The 25598-nt window shown below is 47.1% G+C and overlaps 1 protein-coding gene across 6 annotated transcripts in view; it reads left to right on the forward strand.

Moving 5' to 3' along the window:
- Nucleotides 1-902: 902 nt before the first annotated feature.
- ACTR5 (actin related protein 5) overlaps nucleotides 903-25598 on the forward strand; it is a 36236-nt gene continuing 11540 nt past the window's right edge. For 3 of the 6 annotated variants that reach the window (XM_070381723.1, XM_070381721.1, XM_070381722.1), the window contains exons 1-10: nucleotides 903-1616; nucleotides 3765-3994; nucleotides 7002-7171; nucleotides 10047-10264; nucleotides 10955-11137; nucleotides 16038-16154; nucleotides 16886-17025; nucleotides 18057-18189; nucleotides 20574-22239; nucleotides 23370-23622. In XM_070381723.1, coding sequence (XP_070237824.1) covers nucleotides 1218-1616; nucleotides 3765-3994; nucleotides 7002-7171; nucleotides 10047-10264; nucleotides 10955-11137; nucleotides 16038-16154; nucleotides 16886-17025; nucleotides 18057-18189; nucleotides 20574-20831 — 1848 coding nt within the window. In that variant the 5' untranslated portion in view covers nucleotides 903-1217 and the 3' untranslated portion in view covers nucleotides 20832-22239; nucleotides 23370-23622. Of the gene's footprint in view, nucleotides 1617-3764; nucleotides 3995-7001; nucleotides 7172-10046; nucleotides 10265-10954; nucleotides 11138-16037; nucleotides 16155-16885; nucleotides 17026-18056; nucleotides 18190-20573; nucleotides 22240-22490; nucleotides 22539-23369; nucleotides 23623-25598 lie in introns of all 6 variants that reach the window. The other 3 variants (XM_070381727.1, XM_070381726.1, XM_070381725.1) reach the window with 3 other exon arrangements.

Consider the following 25598-nt stretch of genomic DNA (forward strand, 5'->3'; position numbering starts at 1 on the left):
AGTCACAAGATCACAACAAGCTAGAGGACCATGTAGGGGAATTATACCACAAAAGAGAAAAAGAGAATATATACATTAACATTAACATTTAGCAGTCTTTTTTTGCAGTGTTTGAGGTCTGTGAGAAGGTAAAAGTCCCATAGACTTGTGGGAGTTAATAAATCTATTTTAAAACTTTATGTGCTAAATCACTTCAGTGGTGTCAGACTCTTTGCGACCCAATGGACTGTATCCCGCCAGGCTACTCTGTCCGTGGGATTTTTCAGGCAAAAATACTGGAGTGGGTTGCCATGTCCTCCTTCACCGAGATCTTCCCAAACCAGGGATCCAAACCCTCTTAGGTCTCCTGCACTGGCAGGTGGGTTCTTTACCACTAGCGCCACCTGGGAAACTTTATATTGTATTATAAAATACATGTGCAAAAAAAAAAAAAAAGAGAGAGAGAAAGAGTCGCTCATTTGTGTATGGCTCTCGTGGACTGTGGCCCGCCAGGCTGCTCTGTCCGTGAGATTCTCCAGACAAGAATACTGGAGTGGGTTGCCAATTCCTTCCCCAGGGGATCTTCCCGACCCAGGGATCAAACCTTGGTCTCCTGCATTGCAGGCAGATTCTCTACCGTCTGAGTCACCATGTTTCCTTCTAACATACCTGCAGAGAAGTGCACAAATCATAAGTGAACGACCTGATGAATGAACAAAATGAACACGCCTGAGTAGCGAACTCCTTGGTCAAGAAGTCGAGCAGTCAGCTAACCCGGAGTTTCTTTCCTTGACCGAAGGCAAAGATATCACGTGGACGTGGGGAGGAGTCAACGGTGAAAGAAGGTGACAGAAGGCAAATGGGGCGTGGCTAGGCGGAAAGGCGGAGCCCCGCGGAGCTCAGCTTAGTTCGGGAGGCAAGGAACGGACTGGGACCGATGGCTTTACGCATTCGGGGCGGGGTTTGCTAGCCCGAGTCCCGGCTAGCGCGAAGGGTAGTAACAGGTCGAAAGCTGGGAGCAAGGTTAAAGGGTGGGCGTGGCCTAGCGATCCCCGAAGGAGGCCTGGGCTGCTGACGGCGAGTTTGGTGAGAACTCGGTTGGGATTAAAGGGCAAGAACACCGGAGACTTCGAGGCAGCCGCGGTTCTTTGCGAAGGCGGAGCGCACGCTGCGTCGGGGGCGGAGTCTCGCGCCGTGGTTGACGCCGCGGCGAGGGGCGGAGCCAGCAGCGCTCCAACATGGCGGTGGCCACTGCTGCAGGCCTGGGTACGAACGTGTTTCTGTTCCGCGATGCTCGCGCCGCGCCAGATCCGGTGCTGGAGGCCGGCCCGGTGGCACACGGGTCACTCCCGGTGCCACTGGTGCTGGACAATGGGTCGTTCCAGGCCCGCGCAGGCTGGGCGTGCCCCGGACCGGACCCGGGCCCCGAGCCCCGGCTGCAGTTCCGCGCTGTGTGCGCCCGCGGGCGGGGTGGGGCTCGGGGCGGGGCGGGCCCGCAGGTGGGGAACGCGCTGGGCAGCCTGGAGCCGCTGCGCTGGATGCTGCGATCGCCCTTCGACCGCAACGTGCCGGTGAACCTGGAGCTTCAAGAGTTGCTGCTTGACTACAGCTTCCAGCATCTGGGTGTCTCCTCACAGGTGACAGGCGAGGTGGGGTTAGGATTGAGGAGAGGGGTGTGGTCGTGTCCCGTGTCACTCCGCTCTCCGAGAGATGATAGTCGCTCCAGTTGTCATTTAGTCTTTCGGTCAGTCTATCAAATATTAAACGCCTAACGTAGGTAAGTCCTGTGCTAGGCGGTTGGGATATGGCAGTGAACAAAATAACGCCCTTTTCTCTTGGAGCATCTGTTTGGGTTTGTTTGTTAGTGCATTTATTTATTAACAGATATGTGTTGAGCACCCACTCTCAATGGGGACTTTTCTGGGTGTTTGAAATATGTCCGGGAACATAACACGAAATCTCCTGTGCTTATGGAGCTAGTATGGAAAGACGTTCTAGTATGCAAAGGAAGATAATAAACAGTAGAATTAAGCAGTAGATTCTACGGCATGATAGACGGAGGAGAGGAGAGGGTTACAGCTTTTCAGTAAGATGGGTAGGGAGAGGACTCAGGGTTACGGTGGTGTATTGAGCAAGGACTAAAGCAGACGATTGAGGGAGCAAGCCTTGTGAATATCGGAATGAATAATAATCCGGAGAGACAGAACAGCCAGTGAAAAGGCCCTGAGGCAAGAGTTTGCCCTAATCCTAATTGAGGACAGTCAGAGTGAGGGGAGGGTAGTAAGTGGAAGGTCTTACTTATAAGGTCTTCCCTGGTGGCTCAGACAGTAAAGCATCTGCCTGCAATGAGGGAGACCTGGGTTCGATCCCTAGGTCAGGAAGATCCCCTGGAGAAGGCAGTGGCAACCCACTCCAGTACTCTTGCCTGGAAAATTCCATGGATGGAGGAGCCTGGTGTGCTACAGTCCATGGGGTTGCAAAGAGTTGGACACGACTGAGCAACTTCACTTCAATAAGTAGAAGCCAGAGAGGTCACACACTTTGTAGGCTTTTATTATGAGTGGAATAGTGAGTCATTGCAGGGTGTTGAACGAGAGAGGGATGTGACTTTTGTTTCAGAAGGATCACTATAGCTGCTATATGGAAAATGAACTGGCCTGAGTCATAGGGTAGAAATAGGGAAATCAGTTAGGAGGCTGTTGCAATTCTGAGGTGAGGGATGATGGTAACTTAGTTGAGGAAGGAATGGCGGATGTGATAAGAAGCAGTTGGATTCTGGAGCTGTTTTGTAGAGCCAGATGATTGGCTCACAATTTGGATGGGGCTTGACTTCAGTTGACAATGCAGCCATGAAATTAAAAGATGCTTGCTCCTTGGAAGAAAAGCTATGACCAGCCTAGACAGCATATGAAAAAGCAAAGACATTACTTTGCCGACAAAGGTCCATCTAGTCAAAGCTATGGTTTTCCATCAGTCATGTTTGGATGTGAGAGTTGGACTATAAAGAAAGCACTGAAGAATTGATACTTTTGAACTGTGGTGTTGGGGAAGACTCTCGAGAGTCCTTTGGACTGCAAGGAGATCAAACCAGTCAATCTTAAAGGAAATCAGTCCTGAATATTCATTGGAAGGACTGACGTTGAAGCTGAAACTCCAATACTTTGGCCACCTGATGCGAAGAACTCACTCATGGAAAAGACCCTGATGCTGGAAAAAATTGAAGGCAGGAGGAGAAGGGGACAACAGATGAGGAGATGATTGGATAGCATCACTGACTCAATGGACATGAGTTTGAGCAAGCTCTGGGAGTTGGTGATGGACAGGAAAGCCTGGCATGCTGCAGTCCATGTGGTTGCGAAGAGTTGGACACGACTGAGTAACTGGACTGAACTGAACTGACTTAAGTTACTATGAGCATTGGTGGCTCAGATGGTAAAGAATCTGCCTGCAATGCAGGAGACCCGGGTTCGCTCCCTGGGAAGATTCCCTGGAGAAGGAAATGGCAACCCACTCCAGTATTCTTGCCTGGAAAATCCCATGGACAGAGGAGCCTGTTGGGCTTCAGTCCGTGGTGTCGCAAAGAGTCTGACACGACTGACCCTACTTCGTATTTTCCAAAGAAACTTCCAGGGAAGAGGGGTGTTTCTCAATTACTTCTGATCAGGTGTTTTGATTGGAGACCAAAAGCCAATTCAGCCCTTGCAATAAGGATTTTTGTTTCTTTTTATGCTTTGAAAAGTGTATCCTCTTAGCACCTAACAATTTGCTCTTTTCTTTCAAAGTAGGGCTGTGTTGATCATCCCATAGTTTTGACAGAAGCCGTGTGCACCCCACTGTATTCACGACAGATGATGTCTGAGCTTCTATTTGAGTGCTACGGGATTCCTAAGGTTGCCTACGGGATAGACAGCCTCTTCAGCTTCTACCACAATAACCCAAAGAACATGATTTCCAGCGGGCTCATCATTTCATCTGGATATCAGTGTACACATATTTTACCCATCTTAGAAGGGAGGTGAGTTGTACTTATGGCATTTGAGTGCTGTTTTGAGAAGCATTCAGGAAACTTTTATTGGGCACCTACTGTAAAGGTGGATTGGAAAGAGCAAGTACAGGACCATGAACTGACCTCTGGGCTTAACTCTGACCTCCCTCACTGTGTGAGTATAGATATGTCACTTCACCATCTGTCCTTGTGACCTCCTGGCTTGAGTTGGGGTTGATGGTCTCTGAGGTCCAAATCTGTAATTCTGTAATTGTATGATTCTGAAAGTGAAACTCACTAATAGTGAAACTCACTATTCTTAGAGTGAAATAGATAGCTTAACACAAGTATCTGTAGGTAGTAGGCACTCAATAAAAATGTTCTGAGTAAATTATTTAAATAAATTTAATTTATACTGTTGTGTTCTGGAGTCACTTTTTTTTATTAAGTGCTATTTTGCTTTTTTATTTAAAGTTCTTTAATGACAATTATTTAGACCTTTCTTTTCAAGTATGGTACATAATAGATATGTAGTAGATTGTTTTTCCAAGTTGTATAAAAGTTGAGGGTAGTTTCTGTCATGTTTAAAATGTGTTCTTATTTTATAGTTGGGCTTTTATTGTCTGATAAAGAGACTGGGCCAGGGGGTTTTCCTGATAGTTCAGTTGGTAAAGAATTCTTCTGCAATGCAGGAGACCCTGGTTCCTTTCCTGGGTTGGGAAGATCTCCTGGAGAAGGGATAGGCTACCCACTCCAGCATTCTTGGGCTTCCCTTGTGGCTCAGCTGGTAAGAATCCGCCTGGCATGTGGGAGACCTGGGTTCAATCCCTGGGTTGGGAAGATCTCCTGGGGAAGGGAAAGGCTACCTACTCCAGTATTCTGGCCTGGGTATACGCCATGGGGTTGCAAAGAGTTGGACCAAACTGAGCAACTTTCACTTTCACTTCAAAGAGACTAGGCCAGGAAGGGAAGGATAAATATGGAATTGGGGATTATCAGAGACACACCAATATACATAAAACAGATAAACTACAGGGACCTATTGTGTAGGACACGAAATTATATTCAGTATCTTATAATAGCCTACAATGGAAAAGAATCTGAAAAAGTATATATACGTGCTGTGCTTAGTCACTCAGTCATGTCTGACTGTGTCCCCATGGACTGTAGCCTACCAGGCTCCTCTGTCCATGGGGGATTCTCTAGCCAAGAATACTGGAGTGGGTTGCCATGCCCTCCTCCAAGGGATCATCCCAGCCCAGGGATCGAACCCAGGTCTCCCACATTTCAGGCAGATTCTTTGCATCTGAGCCACCAGGGAAGCCCAGTGGAAGCACAATGGAAAAAAATCTGAAAAAGTATACATATGTTATATATAACTGAATCACTTTGCTGTATACCTGAAATATTGTAAATCAGTTGTGCTTCAATTAAAAATTAGAGAGACTAGGCCAGCATCATGCTCTCCTGAGGTTTCTCTTTGTATAGAGTGAGTGTGTAAATAAGGAGAGAAGTTGAAAGCCTGGGTTTGCAGCCCTGCTAAGGATGAGGTACTTAACTTCACTTGGTTTCCTAACAATAGACTTGGGAAAAACTGATTTCTCAGGGTTACCCTGAGAATGAAATGAGATAATGTAGGAGATGGCACTTTGTAAAACAATCTGAATATTTAAGTGAAAATAAAGGGTGATGAATTTATTGAGCCCTGTTGTGGGAATTTCTCTTGAAGTTTGTACAAACATTTATGAAGAAAAAACTAATAGTTATGCATTCCAAAACACTCCTGCTTTACAGAATTTTCTATCTTATGTAACCAGAATATGCAGAAATTAAAAATAATATTGTTATTTTATATTGAGAGAAAATGATTTGACCTGGAAGCTAGGATCAGATTGGAGCATGTCCTGTTCTGTGCTGGCACCTGCTGGTGAGGTGTGATATAGCAGCATCTTTTCAGTGCACAGCAAGTTCCTAGAGCCCAGCTCCTCTCCTTTTCTCACACTGAGAATTTATAAAGTTATTCTGGTTCTCCTCCCCTTCACTTCATGTGAGAGGAACCTGGTACTCTAAGGAGATTCCAGTAAGCCAGTGTGTATGTGGTTACTTAATGTGTTTGCATAAGTAGAAGTGGCGTGTCTAGGGGAGGGGTACACTGGAGCTTGTCAAAATGCATATCCCCAGAACTTCACTGGCTGTCAGTGGTTAAGACTCTAAGCTTCCACTGCAGAGGGTTTAGGTTTGATCCCTGGTTGAGGAACTAAGATCCCACATGCCATGTGGCACTGCCAAAAAAGAAAAAGTGCATATCCCTAGGCCCTCCCCGGAGCAGACAGGTCCTGGGGATTGTCACCTTAAACGTTGTCCCCAGTTAATTCCAGGATGTGTGGCCTTGGAACCACAGTTTGAGAAATACATGACAAGTAACATGAGGGTCTGACTTTAGAGAGCATGTTCTTTGCTTTGAACCTGGTTTCCTTCTGAGACTGTTCAGTTCAGTTGCTCAGTCGTGTCTGACTCTTTTCGACCCCATGAATCGTAGCACCCCAGGCCTCCCTGTCCATTACCAACTCCCGGAGTTCACTCAAACTCACGTCCATCGAGTCAGTCATCCCCTTCTCCTCCTGCCCCCAATCCCTCCCAGCATCAGAGTCTTTTCCAGTGAGTCAACTCTTTGCATGAGGTGACCAAAATACTGGAGTTTCAGCTTTAGCATCAGTCCTTCCAAAGAACACCCAGGACTGATCTTTAGAATGGACTGGTTGGATCTCCTTGCAGTCCAAGGGACTCTCAAGAGTCTTGTCCAACACCACACCAGAAGTTAAATGTCCATGTGTCTGTCAGGATGTGGTCTAGGAATGCCTGCATTGGGTCAGAGGTTGCACCAAGGCAACTTAAAGTCCCTTCCAACTGTTTCGTTTTCCCCTACCAGTCAGTTTCTTCCTCATTATTAAATTATCATCCCCCCTTGTCCACCTGCTCCATATTTTTTCCTCCACATTGCCAAAGTTTCAGTGCTATTTCCACTTCTCGGTTGTAGGTTAGATGCTAGAAACTGCAAGCGCATCAACCTGGGAGGAAGCCAGGCAGCTGGCTACCTCCAGCGTCTCCTGCAGCTGAAGTATCCTGGGCACCTGGCTGCCATCACTCTCAGCCGCATGGAGGAGATCCTACACGAGCACAGCTACATTGCTGAGGATTACGTGGAAGGTACGAAGAGGACGTCTGCCTGCAGCTTCTGAGTGTTGTCTTTGGGGGTGTTTCCTAAATTGTTCCCAGGATGACTGTCTTGCTCACTCTTGACAGGCTTTTTTTTGGCCACGAGGTGTGGCGTGCAGGATCTTCCCCCAGCCAGGGATGGAACCCATGCCCCCTGCAGTGACAGCGCAGAGTCCTAACCATAGGACTCCCAGGGAGTTCCCTCTTTGCCCACTTTTTTACACTTAATACTTCGTAGCGTCCTCTTCCATTTTTTGATATTTATTTTCTTCAAAAACTTTTCAGTTGGGTGATAAGTCTCATATGTTCGTTCTTTTTCACAGTTCTTGTGGTTATTCTAGTTCCTTTGCCTGTCCATTTAAATGATAGGGTCAGTTTGTCCATATCTACCAAAAGTTCTGTTGGGATGTGATTGAAAGAACGTTAAATGTGTAGATCAGTTTGTATAAAAAACAGCAACCTTCTAAATATAAGTCCAAATGTAATGCTAGATCCAGACTGGGGAGAAGTGACATTTTTTACTATGTTGAGGCTTCTAATCCATGAACATAATGTGTCTTTCCATTTATTTAGGTCTTTGTTCATTTCCTTCATCAGCATTTTATAGTTCTCAGCATATAGATCCTGTACATGTTTTATTAGATTTATGCCTAAATTATTTCTTTCCTTATTTTAAATTTCAGTTTCCAGTTGCTCATTGCTATTGTATAGAAATGCAGTGAATTTTTATGAAATACAGTGAGTTTTTACTCTTTATCAAATCGAAGAATTTCCTCTCTGTTCCAAGTTTTGCTGATCATTTTTATCATGATTGGATTTTTGAATTTTGTGAAATGCTTTTTCTGCATCTCATATGATCCTGTGGTGTTTGTGCTTTGGACTATTCATTTAAGAGAGTATAAGGATTGCTTTTCAGATATTGAACTAGCCTTGAACCCTACTTGTTTCTTTGTGTTATTTTTTATATATTGCTGGATTTAATTTGGTAAATTTTATGAAGTATTTGTGTCAGTATTCATAAGGGATATTGATCTGCAGTTTTCTTCTACTGTCCTTGTCTTGTTTTGGGATCATGGCAATGCTGGTCTTATTAAATGAGCTGAAAAGTGTTTTCTTTTGCTTTCTGGAAAAGATTGAGTAAATAGTTGATTTTTTTTTTTTTTTTTAATGTTTGTTAGAATTCTACAGCAGAACTGTTTGAGCCTGGGGGATTTATTTTTCTGAAGGAATTCATTTTCTTTAATAGGTGTAGGTGTAAGTTTCATCAATTTTATTGATGTCTTCTTTTTATTATTTCTTCCTTTCTAGTTGCTTTAGGTTTACTTTGTCCTTTTTTCCTAGTTTCTTGAGGTAGAAGCTTAGATTTTTATCATAACTTCTTTCTAATATAGGCATTTAAAGCTTGAATTTCCCTCTCAGCAGTCCTTTATCTACATTCCATAGATTTTGATATGGTGTATTTTAATTTTTATTGAGTTCAGATATTTTTAAGTTTCCCTTAAGCCTTATTTGCAACCATTGATTATTTAGAATATAGCCAAGTGTTGGAGACTTTCTAGTTATTTTTCTGTGCTTTATATCTACTTTAATTCTGTCATAGCCAAAGAACTTCTTTTCCTTGGTATCAGTTAGATTTGTGAAGGTTTGGTTTAGGACCCAGGCATGGTTTGTTTTGGCGAATGTTCCGTGTACAATTGCAAAGAAGGTAGTCCTGCTGTTGTTGGATGAAGTAGTCTGTGATGTCATGGGGGTTCCGCTGGTTGTTGGTTTTGTTCAGTTCTTGTCAACCCAGCTTCATTGTCCATCAAGCTGTACTGATTATTAAGAGTGTTGAAATCTCCAGGGAGAATTGTGAGTTTTCCTGTTTCTCCTTTCAGTTCTGTCAGTTTTTGCTTTCAAGTATCTGAAGCGCTCTTGTTAGGTGCACATTTAGGATTCTTACATCTTCTTGGCAAATCGGTCTTTTATGTAGTCATCCTTTTTTACATCTTCTTGGCAAATTGATCTTGTACCATTATGTAATGTTCCTTTTTATCCCTTTCAGTTTTCTTTGCTTTGAAGTCTACTTGGACGTGAGTATAGGCACTTGAGCTTTCTTTTGATTGGTGCTTGTGCGGTGGTTTTTTCCCTGGCCTTTTAATCTACGTAAAACATTATATTCAAAGCAAGTTTTCTAACAGGTCCTTTCCTTAAAAATCCCTTCTTTCAGTCTCTGTCTTTTAGCTGATAAAACCACTTACAGTGAATTCAGTCCCTCTTGTGTCTGGGTTTAGGCCCCCCGGTTTTTTTGGCATTCCATTTTAATTTGTCTGTTGTGTTTTTCACCGTATCTCTCTTGTGTAGGTTTTTTGTTTTAGTGGTTGCTCAAGAGGTGACAGTTAACTGGCTTCTCACAGTCTTAGGGTCTCTTTTTTGCCACTTCAAGTGGACCCTGGAGATGTTAGCGCTCCAGAGGCCCCTGTGTCCTCCCTCCTTTGTGTCGGACTTGTTTTCTGTGTCACGTCTACATACGTGGGAAGCCCTTCAGACATTGTCACAGTTTTTACTTTCAGTTATCAAACATATTGTAAAGGATTCCGGAGGAGGTTAATAGAGTCCATTCACCGTTTCAGTTGTGTTTCGTTCATATCTGGTGCTCCAGGTGAGATCCTTTCCGTCTGAAAAGCTTTATTTACCAATTTTCTCAGAGCAGGTGTGTTGGCATCGTGTCCAGTCTTCCTGCTGCATTTTGTCCATCTGGTGGGTTCAGAAACGGGGGGACCATGCTTCCTCCATCTTCCCCTGCACCTGGGACCCTGGTCCCACCTTTCTAATCTCAGGGCTCATGGTGTTCCCGTCTCCTAACTCCGAAACGCTTCCTTTGAAGAGCTGCAGAAATGGCGGTGCCCTGATTACTATGAGAACAACGTCCACAAGATGCAGCTCCCGTTTTCCAGCAAGCTTCTGGGCAGCACCCTGACCTCTGAGGAGAAGCAGGAGCGGCGGCAGCAGCAGCTGCGGCGGCTGCAGGAGCTCAACGCCCGGCGAAGGGAGGAGAAGCTGCAGTTGGATCAGGAGCGGCTGGACCGACTGCTCTATGTGCAGGTGATGCGGACCCCTGGGTGGGTCCCCGAGTGTTCTTCCTGTAGCTTCTGCCCCAGCTGTGCAACGCATCAGCCATCTCAGTCCCCCCCACCCTGAAGTCCAGGAGGAGTCTAGCGGGATCATCCGTGTAGAGATGACGTGTGTGGAGGACATTGTAGCAGCAGGAATTGCTGCAAGAGCTTCGCACTTGGCCTTGTTGATGTATTTTATCCTTATAGTCCCCTTTGTTTGATTTTTAACTTCTTGGCTTAAGTGTGGCACACGTGATGCAGAGCACACAAATCTTAAGGGTCCAGCTCAGTGAGTTTTCACCACTGAAATGCACCACATAGCCACATCCAGATCAAGAAATAGAGCACCCAGCAGCCCAGGAGGCTCCCTCCGTCTCCTGTTAGCCCCTCTCCTGCCTTTGGCCCGCCCAGAAGCTCACAGTCTTACATCTGTCCACATAGATGAGTGTTGCCTGCTCAGGTGGTACTGAGATGGTGATGTGTGGGAGCCCAGAGATAGCTAGAGAGGAGGGCTGTGGTGTGAAGCTTCAGGGGGCAGGCTGTGTGGAGGGGCAGGCGCAGGGAGCCCTCTCCCGCCGGTCTTCCTGTCCATCCAGCTTCTGAGCTCCTTCTCTCCATCCTGGGCGTGATCACCCAGATTTGCATTTCTGAGGGCAGATTATGACTGCTCTGCTTGCAGGAGCTCCTGGAGGACGGCCAGATGGATCAGTTTCACAAGGCCCTGATAGAGCTGAACATGGACTCCCCGGAGGAGCTGCAGTCCTACATCCAGAAGCTCAGTGCTGCAGTGGAGCAGGCGAAGCAGAAGATCCTTCAAGCAGAAGTCAGTCTCGAGGTGGACGTGGTGGACAGCAAGCCAGAGGTACTGGGGCCTCAGAAGGGAGGTCTCGAGGGGTTGTGTAGAATTGCCCTTTCTGAGGACAGAGGAGTGTCCAGGAAAGGCTGATGACAAAGGGGTTGTGACCAGACTTGAGCAGCAAGCAGAACAGAGTGGTGTTTGATGTCTCTGGGGGCACGGATGGGGGCAGGGATGGGACTGACCTTATACCAACTGGAGTGCTGACCCGAGGGGTTTTACCTTGTAGCGCCCTGGCCCCCTGGGAGGGGAAAGTGTGCAAGTAGAAAAGGAAGAACATAACACAGGCTGATTGAGTGGCCCATCTTGAGCGTGAGCCTGCCCCACTGATGGTTCTTGGATCATCATAAATGCCTCAACTTTCTTCTGATCTCGTATTAAATATATTGTGACTACTCTTTCATTCGCCACCTTTCCATCTCGTGTTCCCTAAGGACAGGGATCACACTTCACACATAGTCTGGGAGTTTTTTTATAGGCGCTAATAGACATGCTCAGTAGGAAATATACAAATGAGACCCAGAAGGACACATCAGAGGGTAAATGGCTTGTGATTGTGAATGACACTGTTTTTTGCTTCTTGTGTTTTTCGGTTTCCTATCATGCACATGTTAACTTTTAAGAAATGTTATTTTAAAAACCTTGAAAAGATATTTGCTGGTTGATTTAAAACCAGCCTTTTGTTAGTTACCAAAACTAATTCTTTAATCTTCTCAGTCTTTCCTTTTTGTTTCCCTGCCTGTGGACTGTGAATAAGTATTCATGTGGCTGAAAGGGTGGGCGGGTGGGTGGAGCTGAGACAGGGCCCTGGGTAAATCAAACCCTAGCACTGGGCCTCATGTGGAAGGGGCTGCCTGCAGGTCACACCTCGGTCCCAGCTCTCTGGTTGGCTCTCCTTCTCTAGATCTGGAAAAAAGTGATAGTAGGTGGATGCATTGTTGCTGGATCTGTCATCTCTAGAGTTCTAAAATAAAGGTACTTGTTCACTGCCTTGTGACACTACCAGAGCAGGGTTAGCCAGTCCAGCTGTCGACCTTTGTTTTTAAGTCAGCTTTAAATTCTAAAGCCTTTACTTTTCGAAAGAAACAGTCCGGTGGAAAATCGAGGTTTGCCGCTGGGCGTGTGTAGTGCGCTGCTCATCGGGGGCCTCAGAGCTGTCCTTGGCTCAGCAGGCAGCCTGCTTTTGCAGGGACTGTCCCCGCTGGAGGCCGGCTCTCACGGTTTCCGCTCTCAGCCTCCCCTTCCCCACCTCTCCAACAGGCTGTAGATCACATGAGGACGGTGACTGGCCGTGAGCATGCACGCTTGACAGAGCAGGTCCTGAGTCAGACTTCCTAGACACAGCATACTGGACCCCTGAGGTCCGGGGTTGAAGGGGCCTTGACCTCCATCTTCGTCTCGCTCAGCATCCTGGATTGGCTTTAGGAGGACCAGCGTGCCTTTTCTGGCTTGCTCCTCCCACTCTCCAGATGTGTGTTTCAGATTTGAGTTGGTTACTGGGATCTGGATCCACACTGTTGTTGTTCAGTTGCTCAGTTGTGACCCACCCTTTGCAGCCCCATGGGAGGCAGCACTCCCTGTCCTTTACTCTCTCCCGGCGTTTGCTCACACTCATGTCCATTGAGTTGATGGTGCCATCCAACCATCGAATCCTCTGTTCACATTGCCTTTGTTGTTTGTTTATCTGTACTTAGTTTTATCATGCTTATCAACGTGTCCACAGGCTGTCAGCATCTTTATATCAGAGGTGAACCACTAAGCTACATGCACATGGAGGATTTCAGATTTAAAAAGAAAAGAAATCAAATAACTGTGAAGTTGTGATTCCCAAGCAGTTGGGGAGCTGGCTTTTCCTTTTCTTTGTTCATTTTCCTGTGTCTGTTATATGCCCTGATTCAGTCACTCTGTTCATTCATTCAGCAGGTACTTACTAAGTCCCTACTTGGTCCTGTAACCTGAGGGTACATATTCAAATCTCTCTGGGCTTGGGGAGATTTTGAATTGTTGGACTTTAAAAGGTTTCCCTACATAGTACAACAGATCTGATGAATCAGTCTGTCCCAAAGCCTTAACGGTCAGTCAGAGAGATTGTTAAAAATTAGATCAAATACAGTAACATTCATGGGCTAAGTTTGGCCACAACACTGGCCAACCAGTTCTACCTTTCAAAAAAGATTTATTGTATTTTCCAACTGTACAGTTCCTTTAGAAGGGAGAGAGCAAATGTATGTGGACCACAGTTCATATTGAAATGCCATCTAAATGGTGAAAGTTGCATTGGATTCATACAGCTGAATTTTTAAACTTCCAGTGTATTCTAAAAATCCATTTTTTCTTACAGACCAATCCATTGCATCCCTCACTGCAGGTATTCAGTGAGGATGTTGTAAAGGAGTAGGTTTTGTTAGCCTTCTTGTTTTCAATGTTTATTTATTTATTTATTTGGCGGCCCTGGGTCTTAGTTGCAGCACTAGGGTCTTCACTGCATCACGCAGACTCTCTGGTTGTGGCACACAGCCCCGTGGCATGTAGAGTCTTTTGGGACCAGGGGTCAAACTGTGTCCCCTGCATTGGGAGGTGGATTCTTCACCACTGAACCACCAAGGAAGTCCTGCTAGCATTCTTCATGGAGTACTTAAAAGATGCTCACTTTCCATCGCTGCACATGGTTGGGAGTGCAGCTCACTAGCACCCTCCTTTGTTGGAAAGCACAGTGGGCCAAAGATAGAAAGATCTCTTACCTGAGGAATCAAGATTGAACTGGTCTGTTTGTTTTTCTGCTGCTCAAGGCTGTTCTGGGTAACCACACTGCATCTTCTCTGATGGGGAACCACACTGCATCTTCTCTGATGGGGAACCACACTGCATCTTCTCTGATGGGCCTTGGAAAACTGTTGTTCTGCTTGGTTCCCAAAGAGCAGTCCATGTATATGTTCCCAGTTGTCACCCAGTACACCTGGGGACCCTGCAAACCCTAAGAGGGGGAGAACCCAGCCAACTGGTGGAGAAATCAGTTCTCTCTGGGATGCCTGTTGCTGCATTGAAATTACCAGCTTTGTTCTTCTCTATGAATCATGAATCAGGATAAGGAAAATGTGTGTGTGTGTGTGTGTTTTACAATTTTGGTGAAGCTAAGAAATCTTGTTTTTAAGATGACTGCTTTTGAATATAATTAGATGTGAAAGTGAGTAGTTATACTGAAAAAGCCTTTAAAATCCAGACATTTTACAGTCCTCTTTATTCTAGAGAAATCTAAGGGTGTATCCCGGGACTTACCACTCAGTGCTAGGCATGATTGCCAGGGACCAGGGCACAGAGGTGACTAAGAGACAACCCTTTCCCTCCTCAGTACCTCAGAACCTAGGGCTCTAGAACATACTCAGGACTGTAATATGCTGTGCATGGGGGTTCTCCCGTCAGGAATACTGGAGTGGGGTGCCATGCCTGCCTCTAGGGCATCTTCCCGACCCAGGGATCAAACCCAGGTCTCCCAAATTGTAGGCAGATTCTTTACCGTCTGAGCCACCAGGGAAGCCCAGACTGTGATAACTTTTATCAAATGTGATGCTATTAATAGATGTCTGTGGGAATGTAGATGGAGGTTTGTTTTTTTGTTTGTTTTTAAAAATATTTTATTTATTTCTTTGGCTGTATTGGGTTTTAGTTGCTAGCATACGGGATCTCTAGTTGTGGTTGCAGGGGCTTTGTTGCCCTGCAGCAAATGGGATCTTAGTTCTCTGACCAAGGATGGAAGCCACATCCCCTGAGTTGCAAGGCAGATGCTTAACCACTGGACCACCAGGGAAGTCCTCAGATGGAGTTATGAGAAAGGATTGGGATGGTTGAGCTGGGCCCTGAAAGATTATTTGATTTCAGTAGATATCCGATGAGGAGAGAAGGACATTTTATATGGAAAGAAATATACATGCAGGGAGCAGGGCCCGTCCTGCATGGAGAATGTGGGAGACCAAGCCGGAAGGGAAGCTGAGGCCACCTGAAACAGTCTTCATCTGTCAGCCTGGATAGTATCCTTCAGACAGAGCCTTCAGAGTGTGCTGAGCAAGGCATAATCTGACGAGATTTTATTTTAGGAAAATAACTGGTGGCAGTTAGGATGATGGATTTAGGGAGAGGCGAGGCTGGAGGTGGGAAGACAGGATGAAAATGGGATGGCTTCATTCAGGAGGGAGCCAGTGTGACCTGAAGCTTGTCAGAGGCTGCAGGGATGGAGGAGGACACCCCTCCAAGGTCGGAGCCAGAAAACTGGCGCCGTTCAGGAGCGACGGGACTGATGACAGAACAGGGGCCTGTGCCAGACCCCTGCCGCACAAGGATCGTCCTGATTAGTTTTCACCATTCCGCAAGCACTGTCTTCATTCCCGTTTTATGAATAAGGAGACTGAGAGTGAGGCGAGGGAAGAAATCTGCCCAAGGTCAACAGCTAGAAGCAGCGCGGCTGAGAGTCAGATCCGAGCAGTTAGAGTCCAGATTCTCTCCAGTCACTGCGGCTGGGGTGAGAGGCAGCGTGGACCGAGCTTAGGGAGGTGACCAGCTGGATTCTGAGCCCCTCATCTCTGGAGTCTCTCTGGGACAGTCCTCTCTGGAGTGGCAGACTTGAGCTGCCCCCTCCAAAGGCTTCAAAGAAGGTGGGAGTTGATGAGACTGGTCTCAGTGGGGAAGTTAGGGGGTAAGAACAAAGCCCATCTCTGGCTTTTTAGTCTTTTAACCTTGTGTTCATGTGTGTTTGGGTTTTTTTTTTAATAGTTTAGAAACTTTTCATCGTTTTTATGTGTGGACATACGTTCAGGACACTGGATGAGATCCCAGTTCTTTTTGGTGACCATGAGCTCACAGAGCTAAGGCTTGCTGAGTCACAGGTTCTGTCTTGTGTTTCTTCTCTTCTCAGACTCCTGACCTGGAGCAGCTCGAGCCATCTCTGGAAGATGTGGAAAACATCAACGATTTTGAGCCCCTGTTTTCGGAGGAGACGCCGGAAGTGGAGAAGCCAGTGGCCACAGTCCAGGTTGGCCTCCTGTAGCCTCGACCTTGCTTATGCTTTGAAGCTTGGCGTGAATGACCAGTCAGGTCTAGTCTGCTTCTTTAGGAATATTTCCCCCTCCAGCTGCAAATCTCAGTTGTATTTTTCTAGAAGGGCGAGTACCAGCACTCAAAACTTGCAGAGTCAGGGACTTTTTCCCCTGTGGTGATTGATTGGGGTTCCAGTACTAACTGTGGAACTGTGAGAAACGGTCTGCTCATTGGGAGAGTCCCAGTAACCAGGGACTTTGAGACCCAAAGAGTAGCTTTTAATGCTTTTATTTAAATTGAAGTGAGTGTAATGATGTTTCATCCTCATCTGGGTTCATGTTTCTGCCATCACTGTGGCAACCAGATAGACGGACGTGAGGCTGAGACACCCGGGAGAAGGCTTTCTTGGCCGTGCAGGGACTGGGTGCTGGGCCAGTTGCTGGCGGAGACTTGGTCTTCCAGTGCCAGCCTTGCTGCTACTGCTCTTCACCAAGTCTCTTTCCTACATCTCAAGGATCATTTCATAGTGGAGATGTGTAGCAGTTTATAATCCAGAGGTTAAAGAAGGTAGAAAAATTGAATCATCACATCAAGAGAGTGTGGGGAGAGGTTATTCTGGCACGAACAAAGCTATGATGGAATGAGAAATGCAATTTGAGGAAGCTGGCAATTGGGATGTTTGTTCTTATGGCCTAAAAATATCTTCTAAACCTTGGGTTTTTAAAGCCCGTGTTTAACTTGGCAGCGTACCATCAGCTGTTTGTTGGGACAGAAAGAATTCGAGCTCCAGAAATTATCTTCCAGCCATCTCTCATCGGAGAGGAGCAGGCCGGCATAGCAGAGACCCTCCAGTACATCCTGGACAGGTGAGCCTGGACCTTCTTTTCCTTCTGTTTTCTTGAACCATTCCCTTGAATTTTGCGTTGAACAATAGAGCTGATGGCCGGGCATCTCTTTCATTGACTTGCTGCGCTCAGAGGGTGTTCTTTTTCTCTCACCAGGCCTGGCACAGAGTTAGGGCTGTCTATTCTTTTCTCAGTGTGTAGGTAGATGCTCAACGTGTATATACTTGAGCTTTAAGAATGTCTTTTAAAAATTTGGGCAATATGTTAATATATGTGCACTGGCTTTTCTAAAAGTCTTCACATCACTGCAGACTGCTGGTTCTAAATCACCCTAAAAACAAGCAGAACTTAGTGTTTTTCCCACCTTGCATTTTATTTTTTAAGAGTTTGCATTTCTATAACAGCATGCCTCTCCCCAGCCATTTATACAGATATGATTCTGCAGTGTGAGTTTTCCTGATTCACGGGGAACAAGTAGGGAACACGGTCTTGTGGTCCTCTAGTTGCTGTTGGTTCAAACAGAACGGCAACTTAACAACTAGCAAGGAAGAAAAGTGACTGCAGCTACTTTGTCTGAATAACTTAGAGTTTTGTCTCGCAGTGGGTAGAAAAGTGATCAAACGTGTAAGATAAAACTAGTAATAAAAAGCACAGGTGGAGAGGGAGGTCCTCTAAAGGAGAGGCAGGACTTTGGGGGGTGATGGAAATGTTCTGTATCTTGGTTCTGGTGTTGGTTGCTGGGGTTTATAAATTTGTCAGACTTCATCTAAATGGATTTAAAGCAATCCTTAGTGAAGTCAATTTTTTAAAAACATGTATTAGAAAGGCATAATGTTAAGGAAATGGATTGACCATTCAATAAGGTTTTAGCTAGCTGTTTGACATTCATTCTGTAAAGGCAAATGAAAAATGGGAAGTGTTTTTTTGTTTGTTTTTTAACTTTTTGTGTGGATGTTTTCTGATTTGTACTGAGAGCTCACATTTCCACATCCACATTCTCTTCTAATATTCAAGTAGGAGAGACTATAGCAGCGGAATTGTTTCATCCCCAGGTACCCAAAGGATGTTCAAGAGCTGCTGGTTCAGAACGTTTTTCTCACTGGCGGGAACATGATGTATCCTGGGATGAAGGTCAGAATCGAGAAGGAGCTGCTGGAGATGAGGCCCTTTCAGTCTTCTTTTCAGGTACTGATTGTCCATGGAACCAGCTGTTTCGAAAATAGCCTTATTGTTTGTTTTTGTTTTCTAGGTTGCAAAAGTAGTACAGTGTAAGTGAGAAAAATAGTCATTCCATCATCCAGAAGCAGCCACTGTTAACACATTCATGGCTTTCCTTCTATTCTTCAGATTTTTAAAGCAAGATGGAAATCATAATTTATGTACTTCTTTGTTTTGTTTTCATTGACAAAGGAAGACCTGCAGGCAGTAAACATTCAGAGAGTACACAAGAGTGTACCTTGAGGGACTTGGCCCGGTGGCTAAGATGCCACGCTGCTAGTTCAGGGGGCCCAAGTTTGATCCCCGGTCAGGGAGCTAGATCCCACATGCCACAACCAAGGATCCCACGTGCTGGAACTAAGATCCAGGGCAGCTAAATTAATTAACTTTTTAAAAATTATCACCAAAATTATTTATTTGCTTTTGGCAGCACTGGGTCTGCGTTGCTGCGCACGGGCTTTCTCTAGTTACGGCGAGTGGGAGCTACTTCCGAGTTGTGGTGCACGGACTTCTCCTCAGAGTGGCTTCTCTTGTTGCAGAGCACGGGCTTTAGACTCACAGGCTTCCGTACTTGTGGCGCATAGCCCCACTTGCTCTGCGGCGTGTGGGATTCATTATTACCCAAAATTATTTTCTTTAAAAAGAGTGTACATTGAGATTAAGGCCTTCTCTTCACCCAGGCCCTGGGCCACAGGCAGAGGGGACTGGCTGAGGAGGTTTTTTCTTTCTTCCACATATTTTCTACACATGGCTTTTGTAACTTGAACTTCTTAACCTGCCAGGAACATTTTCCCATGTCATTATTCATCAGAAATACTTTTAAAAGCAACTGTCTGGTGGGGGTACCCCACAATTTCTTTACCAGATTCGATCACCAAGAGAAGTGGTTTGAGTTCCCCTCGTGGCCCAGTCATCTCAGCATGCTGAGATGTCCTGGGCACCTAGGGGTCTTGGAGTTCAGAGACAGCTTCTTGGAAGTGAGTCTTCTGAGGGCGAGGAGGTGTTTGTCATGTAGAGTGTGTGGAGCGGGGTGGGATGGAGAGAATGTTCCAGACTGAGGACAAGAGGATGAGCAGGAGCAAAGGCTTGGGGGCCAAAATCTTGCTGAGGGGTGTGCAGCTGAGAGTGGCTGTGAAGGGTCGGGGCTGGAGAGGCCGGCAGGGCGCATGGGGTATGGAGCCTGTGTGTCCTGCTGAGGGGCTTGGCTTGGCCTGCCCCGTGCTCTGTGATGTGTTATACATTCAAGGGGTGGTCTCTGGGCCTGGGTTCTGACTCCAGCACCACCGTCACTGAGTTTTGCCACACCCCAGTTTTCTCAGCAGTGAGAAGGGGGTCATCTTGGCACCCATTACCGGCTTTCAGTGTTCAGGGCGAGTCAGGTGCTCAGCCCAGGGCCTGCGTGTGATGGACAGACATCAGCTGTTGTGTTGAGGGCCCCTGAGAACACACTAGATTCCGTGAGTCGCTAGAAGGACCCGCTGAGATTCCACATATGATCCTGCTTGATATTCCTCACAGTGGGCACTTGCCCGGTGTGAGGAGTGGAGCGAGCGCCTCCCTCGTTCCTTCACTGACACTTCTACACCGGAGCGGCCGGGGCTCTCGTGATCCTGATTTTGTTGATGGTCCTTTCTTGCAGGTCCCTTGCCTCCTCCTCCTCCATCTGTGCTGATTCCTCCTGCCCTTTATTTCAGAAAGTTCCCAAACCTCCATTCCAGCCTGGGACTTCTATGGGAGATGGAGGGAAGAAGGGAGGGTTAGCTGGGTGACTCCAGGAAAAAGGAGCCCGATCTGAGTTGGACAGCGGTCTGCCCTGTGATCAGCTTAAACTTCACTGGGGCACTCCCGGGACTGCTGACCGCAGTCTTGCTCTTGGAATAAGCAGCGGAATCCGAGCCCAGGGCAGCCTCTGTGCTCTCACGTCCTCCAAGGCTCATTTGCCACCATGGCCAGAGCCACCTCGCATCAGCCTCCGCTTCCCTCACTGGCAGAGGGGCTCAGGTCCAGGTCTTCCAGGTCTCCACCTGACACCTGTGGCCGACAGGACGGGGGCAGGAGGTGGGGCAGCTGGTCCCTTGCCCCCTGCCCAGGGTGGTGTGGATAAAGTAACTGATGACCTCTTACTCGGTGAGGTTGGTCCTGGTGCACTCTGCATGTTCGTGTCCTTCCTTGGAATGTCTGGGGCATTTCAGCTCAGCTCCCTTTGGGGGGTGCAGAGATAGTCCTGCCGCATTTTGGAATCAAAGGGGGCCCTCCTGTGTGTGCATCTCTGTAGCCAGCCTTGCTAAACATTCAGTCCTTAGAAACGGATGGGGGATACCCTTCCGGTGACTGCTCTGCTCGTCTTCCAGGTTCAGCTGGCCTCAAATCCCGTGCTGGACGCCTGGTACGGAGCTCGCGACTGGGCCTTGGACCACCTGGACAACGAGGACGTCTGGATCACCAGGAAGGACTACGAGGAGAAGGGGGGAGGCTACCTCAGGGAGCACTGTGCCTCCAACGTGTACGTCCCCATCCACCTGCCCAGGCAGGCTGCACGCTCTGCAGAGGCCCAGGCATCCGGCAAGGGCTCGGGGGCCAGCGGAGGCGGGGCCAGCGAGCAGGCATAGCAGAGGGGCCCCTCCAGGGACCTGGGGCCACATCGGGACAGTGACTCTGCCAGCTGTGTGCGGCCCGAGTCTGCTGGGAACATTTGGCTTCGAGATGGGTTTCTCCAGGGGAGAACAGTTAAGGGCCACTAGGAGTTACCCTTTGGAACTGTGCTCTTTGGGGCGTCTGCAGTGAAGGGACGAGCGGACTTTCGGGGACCTGCCGTGGGTGAGCCACAGGCTTCGCTTCTGCAGCAGTGAATGAGCATGATGGTGGCAGAGCTGTATAGACTGTGTACACAGGCTTCCTTCTTACTACACTTTAAAGCCTTTTTCGTTCTTGTTTTTATTTTTTTTTAAATCCTTTTAATTTTATATTGTCCGTGTAGCTAGTTTTCTAAATTGATTCCAAAACCGTGTGAAGGCCCAGCAGGTGGCGTTCTTTCCTCTACACCTAAGAAGATGACACTTAAGGGAACCATCACTCACGAACTCTCCAGGACTGGAAATATTTTCCTCCTCCTGTTATTTCTGCTGAGAAATAAGGAAAAGGGGCCCAAAGAGGGAAACGAGATTGTCCAAAGTCAGCTTCCTGAGGACCTGCCCAGTGCCGGCTTCTGAATGGGCAGGTGTGGGGCTAGTGTCCAAGCATCGTTCATACTTCCTTTGCTGGAAACTTTTCTACTGTATGAGGCCTTCGTACAGTTTTAGAAGTCTCTGTCCCTGTGAACTTGCTGGCTGCTTAACTTTGCAGGCCTTCCTGAAGAAAGAAACAGACTGGAAAAGGTTTGTTGTGTTGCCTTTTCAGTTTTGCCACAACCTCATCTTTCCTGGGCCTTTGCAGCTTCTTCTTAAGTGGATGGATAACCCCTCTCTTCTCCAGAGATGCTTGGGGAGAATTTTAACTCTCAGACACAACCAGTATTTAAGCCCAGGAGGCCCCTGAGTTTCCTTGCCCCAGAATCCATATGTTTAAATCCTGTGGAGCGTCTGGGCCACCCCTCTGAGGAGGCCTCCTCAGAACCAGTCCGCCTGTGCAGTTCACCAGGCTTGGTCACCTGCAGCTCCAGCTCTCCAGGGTTTTGACACTGAAGACCAGGAAGGGGCAGCGGTGGTGGAGGAGGAGGCAGGAGACTCAGGCCAACTCAGGATGCCCCACGGCCTTGCAGGGAGCCACTGGCCGTCCACAGCTGGGCCTGAGGGTGGATGAGAGGGTGAGCATGAGCTGACAAGGAAGGACAGATGTGAAGGAGGCAGGACTGGCCTCCCTGGAGAGGTTTTCATAATGGCGTTTCCAGGAAGAGGGGTTGGGTGAGCTGCTGGGGTCTTTCTCCACAGTCAGCATTTTAAACGGCCTGAAGAGCAATGGTGAGGCGCAAAGATTGCCCTGGACATCCAGCCTTGCTGAGGAAGGACCCTGACTGGGCAGGTAAGCTGGGACATAGCGTAGTCCAAGAACAAGTGTGAAGCCAGCTCTGTTCGGGGTGCTTGTAGCCCAGAACTGAGGAGGGTTGGGGCTGTGCTGAGGCTGGGCCTTGCGCTCTCCTGCTTTAACTTCATGCTGAGCTTGCCGCGACCTCTTCTCACACCTCTCAGCCCCTCGCACAGACCACCATCAGGGCGCACAGACCACCATCAGGGCGCTCAGCACAATACCTTGAGCTTTTTCTCTGCCCCCAGGTGGCCTCTGAGAGACTGTAACTCAGAAAGTGTTTGCAAGAGCAGGAGGTGGGTTTCATTCAGCTTGAAATATGCATATCCCAGGGCTGGGCCTGGAGGGTGTCGAGGGCTCACAGGGTTTCTAATGAGTGACCAGCTGGTTGGATGACTGACCAAATATGTGAACAAAGACATTTTGAGGATAGCTTGTCTGCTGCATTGGGAGGAACAAATCAGGAGTCTATTCTTCCCCTAAGCCAGGGAGCCCACTACTGAGACATCTTAAGTCTTTCCTCTGATCATACCAGGACTGTTCCTGGAGATAAAGTGGGTATGACTCCAGCTGAATGATCTGAGAGCAGCCTTGAAGAAATAGATTCCCGTAGCCCAGCCTCGGGCTTCTGTCTGCGTTGTGGCGCGGGAAGAGAGCCCGGGGTCGGGAGAGTCCGCCCAAGGTCAGCCTGGCTCTGGGTTTGAGTCAGGGCCGCTCCAAAGGTTGAGTGGCCACCCAGGGTGATCAGGGCCTCTCTCCCTGATAGGGGTGTCCCCCCTTTTTGCCCCCTCTTCCTTCCATGGACATCTTTGGCAATAAACAGTTTTACCAAAGCAACAAAGAAGGTGAAAAGGTAAGGAAATAGAAGTTAAGAGTAAAATAAATGTTTTAAGTATGGGCAGAGAACACCTGACCAAGAAATGAAGATGCTGAACTCATACAATACACAAAGATTATTTTATGCCTACCTAAGGAATTAAATGGATGAGATGAAATTTATCATTACAGATCCTTGTGATTAAATCATTTCCAGATATTTAGAAAACGGTAGAACAGAGAATTAAAAAATACAGGCAGGGAGACTGGCGGTTTACTAAATTCGTTTTCCTTTCCTCCTGGGCACACAGCTGCACCACGTTTCCCAGCCTCCCTCACAGTTATACCTGTAGCCATTTGATTTCTGGCCAGTGGGACACGGACGGAAGAGATGTACAACATCCAGGGCTGCTTCCATAAACCTCCCACGAGAACCTCTCTTTCCCCGTCATCTGGCTGAACAGGGAGCTGTCCAAGGCCCAGGAGGAGCGTGGAACCAGAAGTGGAAGAAGCTGAGTCCTTAAACAACCGGTTGGAGCAGAGACCCTGCAAATCCTTCAGTGTGTAAGAAATAAACTTACTGTTTAAGCCACTGAGAGCTTTTCTGTCTGTTACAGAAGCTAGCGTTATTCTAACTAAAAGTGTAGGTTAAAAATAAAAACCATTACCTTCGTGTTCGTCGGGGATTTCAGGAGGAAAAATTTTTGAAATAATATGAAACAAGGAGAACAGTGTGACAGATAGTTATCCCCTCCTTTAGGAAATGAGTGAAAATCACTCAGTCATGTCCAACTCTTTGTGGCCCCATGGACTGTATAATCCATGGAATTCTCCAGGCCAGAATACTGGAGTGGGTAGCCGTGCCCTTCTCCAGGGGATCTTCCCAACCCAGCAGTTGAACCCAAGTCTACCACATTGCAGGTGGATTCTTTACCAGCTGAGCCACCACGGAAGCCCAGGAAATGAGAGTAATTCTTTTTATCCTGTGCTGTGCTTAGTCACTCAGTCATGTCTAACTCATTGTGACCCCATGGACTGTAGCCCACCAGGCTCCTCTGTCCATGGAGATTGATTCTCCAGGCATGAATACTAGAGTGGGTAGCCTATCCCTTCTCTAGGGTATGTTCCCGACCCAGGAATCCAACCAGGGTCTCCTGTATTGCAGGCGGATTCTTTACCAGCTGAGCTACCAGGGAAGTCTTTGTATCCTGTAGGATTAATGAGCTAATGAATAAATCACCTAAGGATTTCAGGAAACTTGTCTGTATAAGCTGACCCAGAAAGACCCCCTTGCACCTCCTACAAAGTTATGCAAAAAGTGGGATAAAGCAGAATTTTTAAAAAGTTGTCATGCTAACCTTAGAATTATAGATATTATGGAAAAGCTTGGAAATCGGAAATGAACATGAAAATCAAAGCCAGACTGGTAAACCGAGTTGGCACTGAGGCAAGCCTAGTTGTTCAGATAGAGAAATCAGCCCTCTGGACGGGTAGGGACTACATGTTTTAAAATGCCTAAGTAGAGATGTAGCCTGGGTTCTCAAGGAGCAAGGAACCTGGAATAAACTCCCTTAATAGATAATACTAATGCAGCAAGGGAAACAGAGAGCTTATGAACAGAGCATATAAATCCAGACATTAGGGAAAGCCAAGTCTAATAGAAGAAAAGTTTGGAGGTGGGTGGTGTGGGGAAGAAGAGGTAGCCTAGTTAATAAAAAGAATAAAATTAGGACTTCCCTGCTGGGCCACTGCCATCCAGTGCAGGGGACTGAAGTTCGATCCCTGGTTGGGGAACTAAGATCCCAAATCCTGTGGGGCAGCTTAAGCCTGTACTAGAGAAGCCCACGCCATCCACAGCAACTAAGACCCAGTGCATCCAGATAAACACCTTTTTTAAAAGTACAAAACAAAGTGGTATAAATGAATTCAAGTGTGTTAATGGAAGTGTAGATAGGAAGTGTAGAAAAACAGAAGATTGGTTTTAAAAAACGTATAGCTGTAAGCTATTTGCAAAAGATGCTTTGAAAAACATGATACAAAGATGTTAAAAGGACAGAAGGAAGCAAACAAACATTAAACCAGTTATCTGCTAGGCAAAAAGTATTATTAGGGAAAAAACTTAGTAATAAACAATTCAGAAAAAGTTACAATGAGCCTGAATCTAACCTGTATGCCCCTCATAAAATAGCCTCAAAATGTATAAAGCACAGATTGACAGAATCATAAAGTGGCAGATAAATAGTGCCTGGTCCTTTAGAGTCAGTATTTGGGAGGTGTGATGATGAGATCCAGGAATAGGGTGGGTCTGCTACTTCTAGGTTCTGGGCTAAGTCCAGTCCCTTGGCAGAGCAAAGGAGAATTGTAGGCTGGGCAGTTACACCTGGGCTCCCTAGGACTCCTCCCAAGGACCGGGCTCCCTGAGATGCTGGGAAGGGGACTGATGGTCCCCAGAATGGGTATGCTCAGGAGGAAGGGAGAGTCCTGAGCTGGAAGCCACATCCTGTCTTCATTTTCTTTCTCTAGCTTCTCTGTTGGCCTCT

Source organism: Bos mutus, chromosome 13 (genome assembly GCF_027580195.1).
Source record: "Bos mutus isolate GX-2022 chromosome 13, NWIPB_WYAK_1.1, whole genome shotgun sequence".
Classification (NCBI taxonomy): Eukaryota; Metazoa; Chordata; class Mammalia; order Artiodactyla; family Bovidae; genus Bos; species Bos mutus.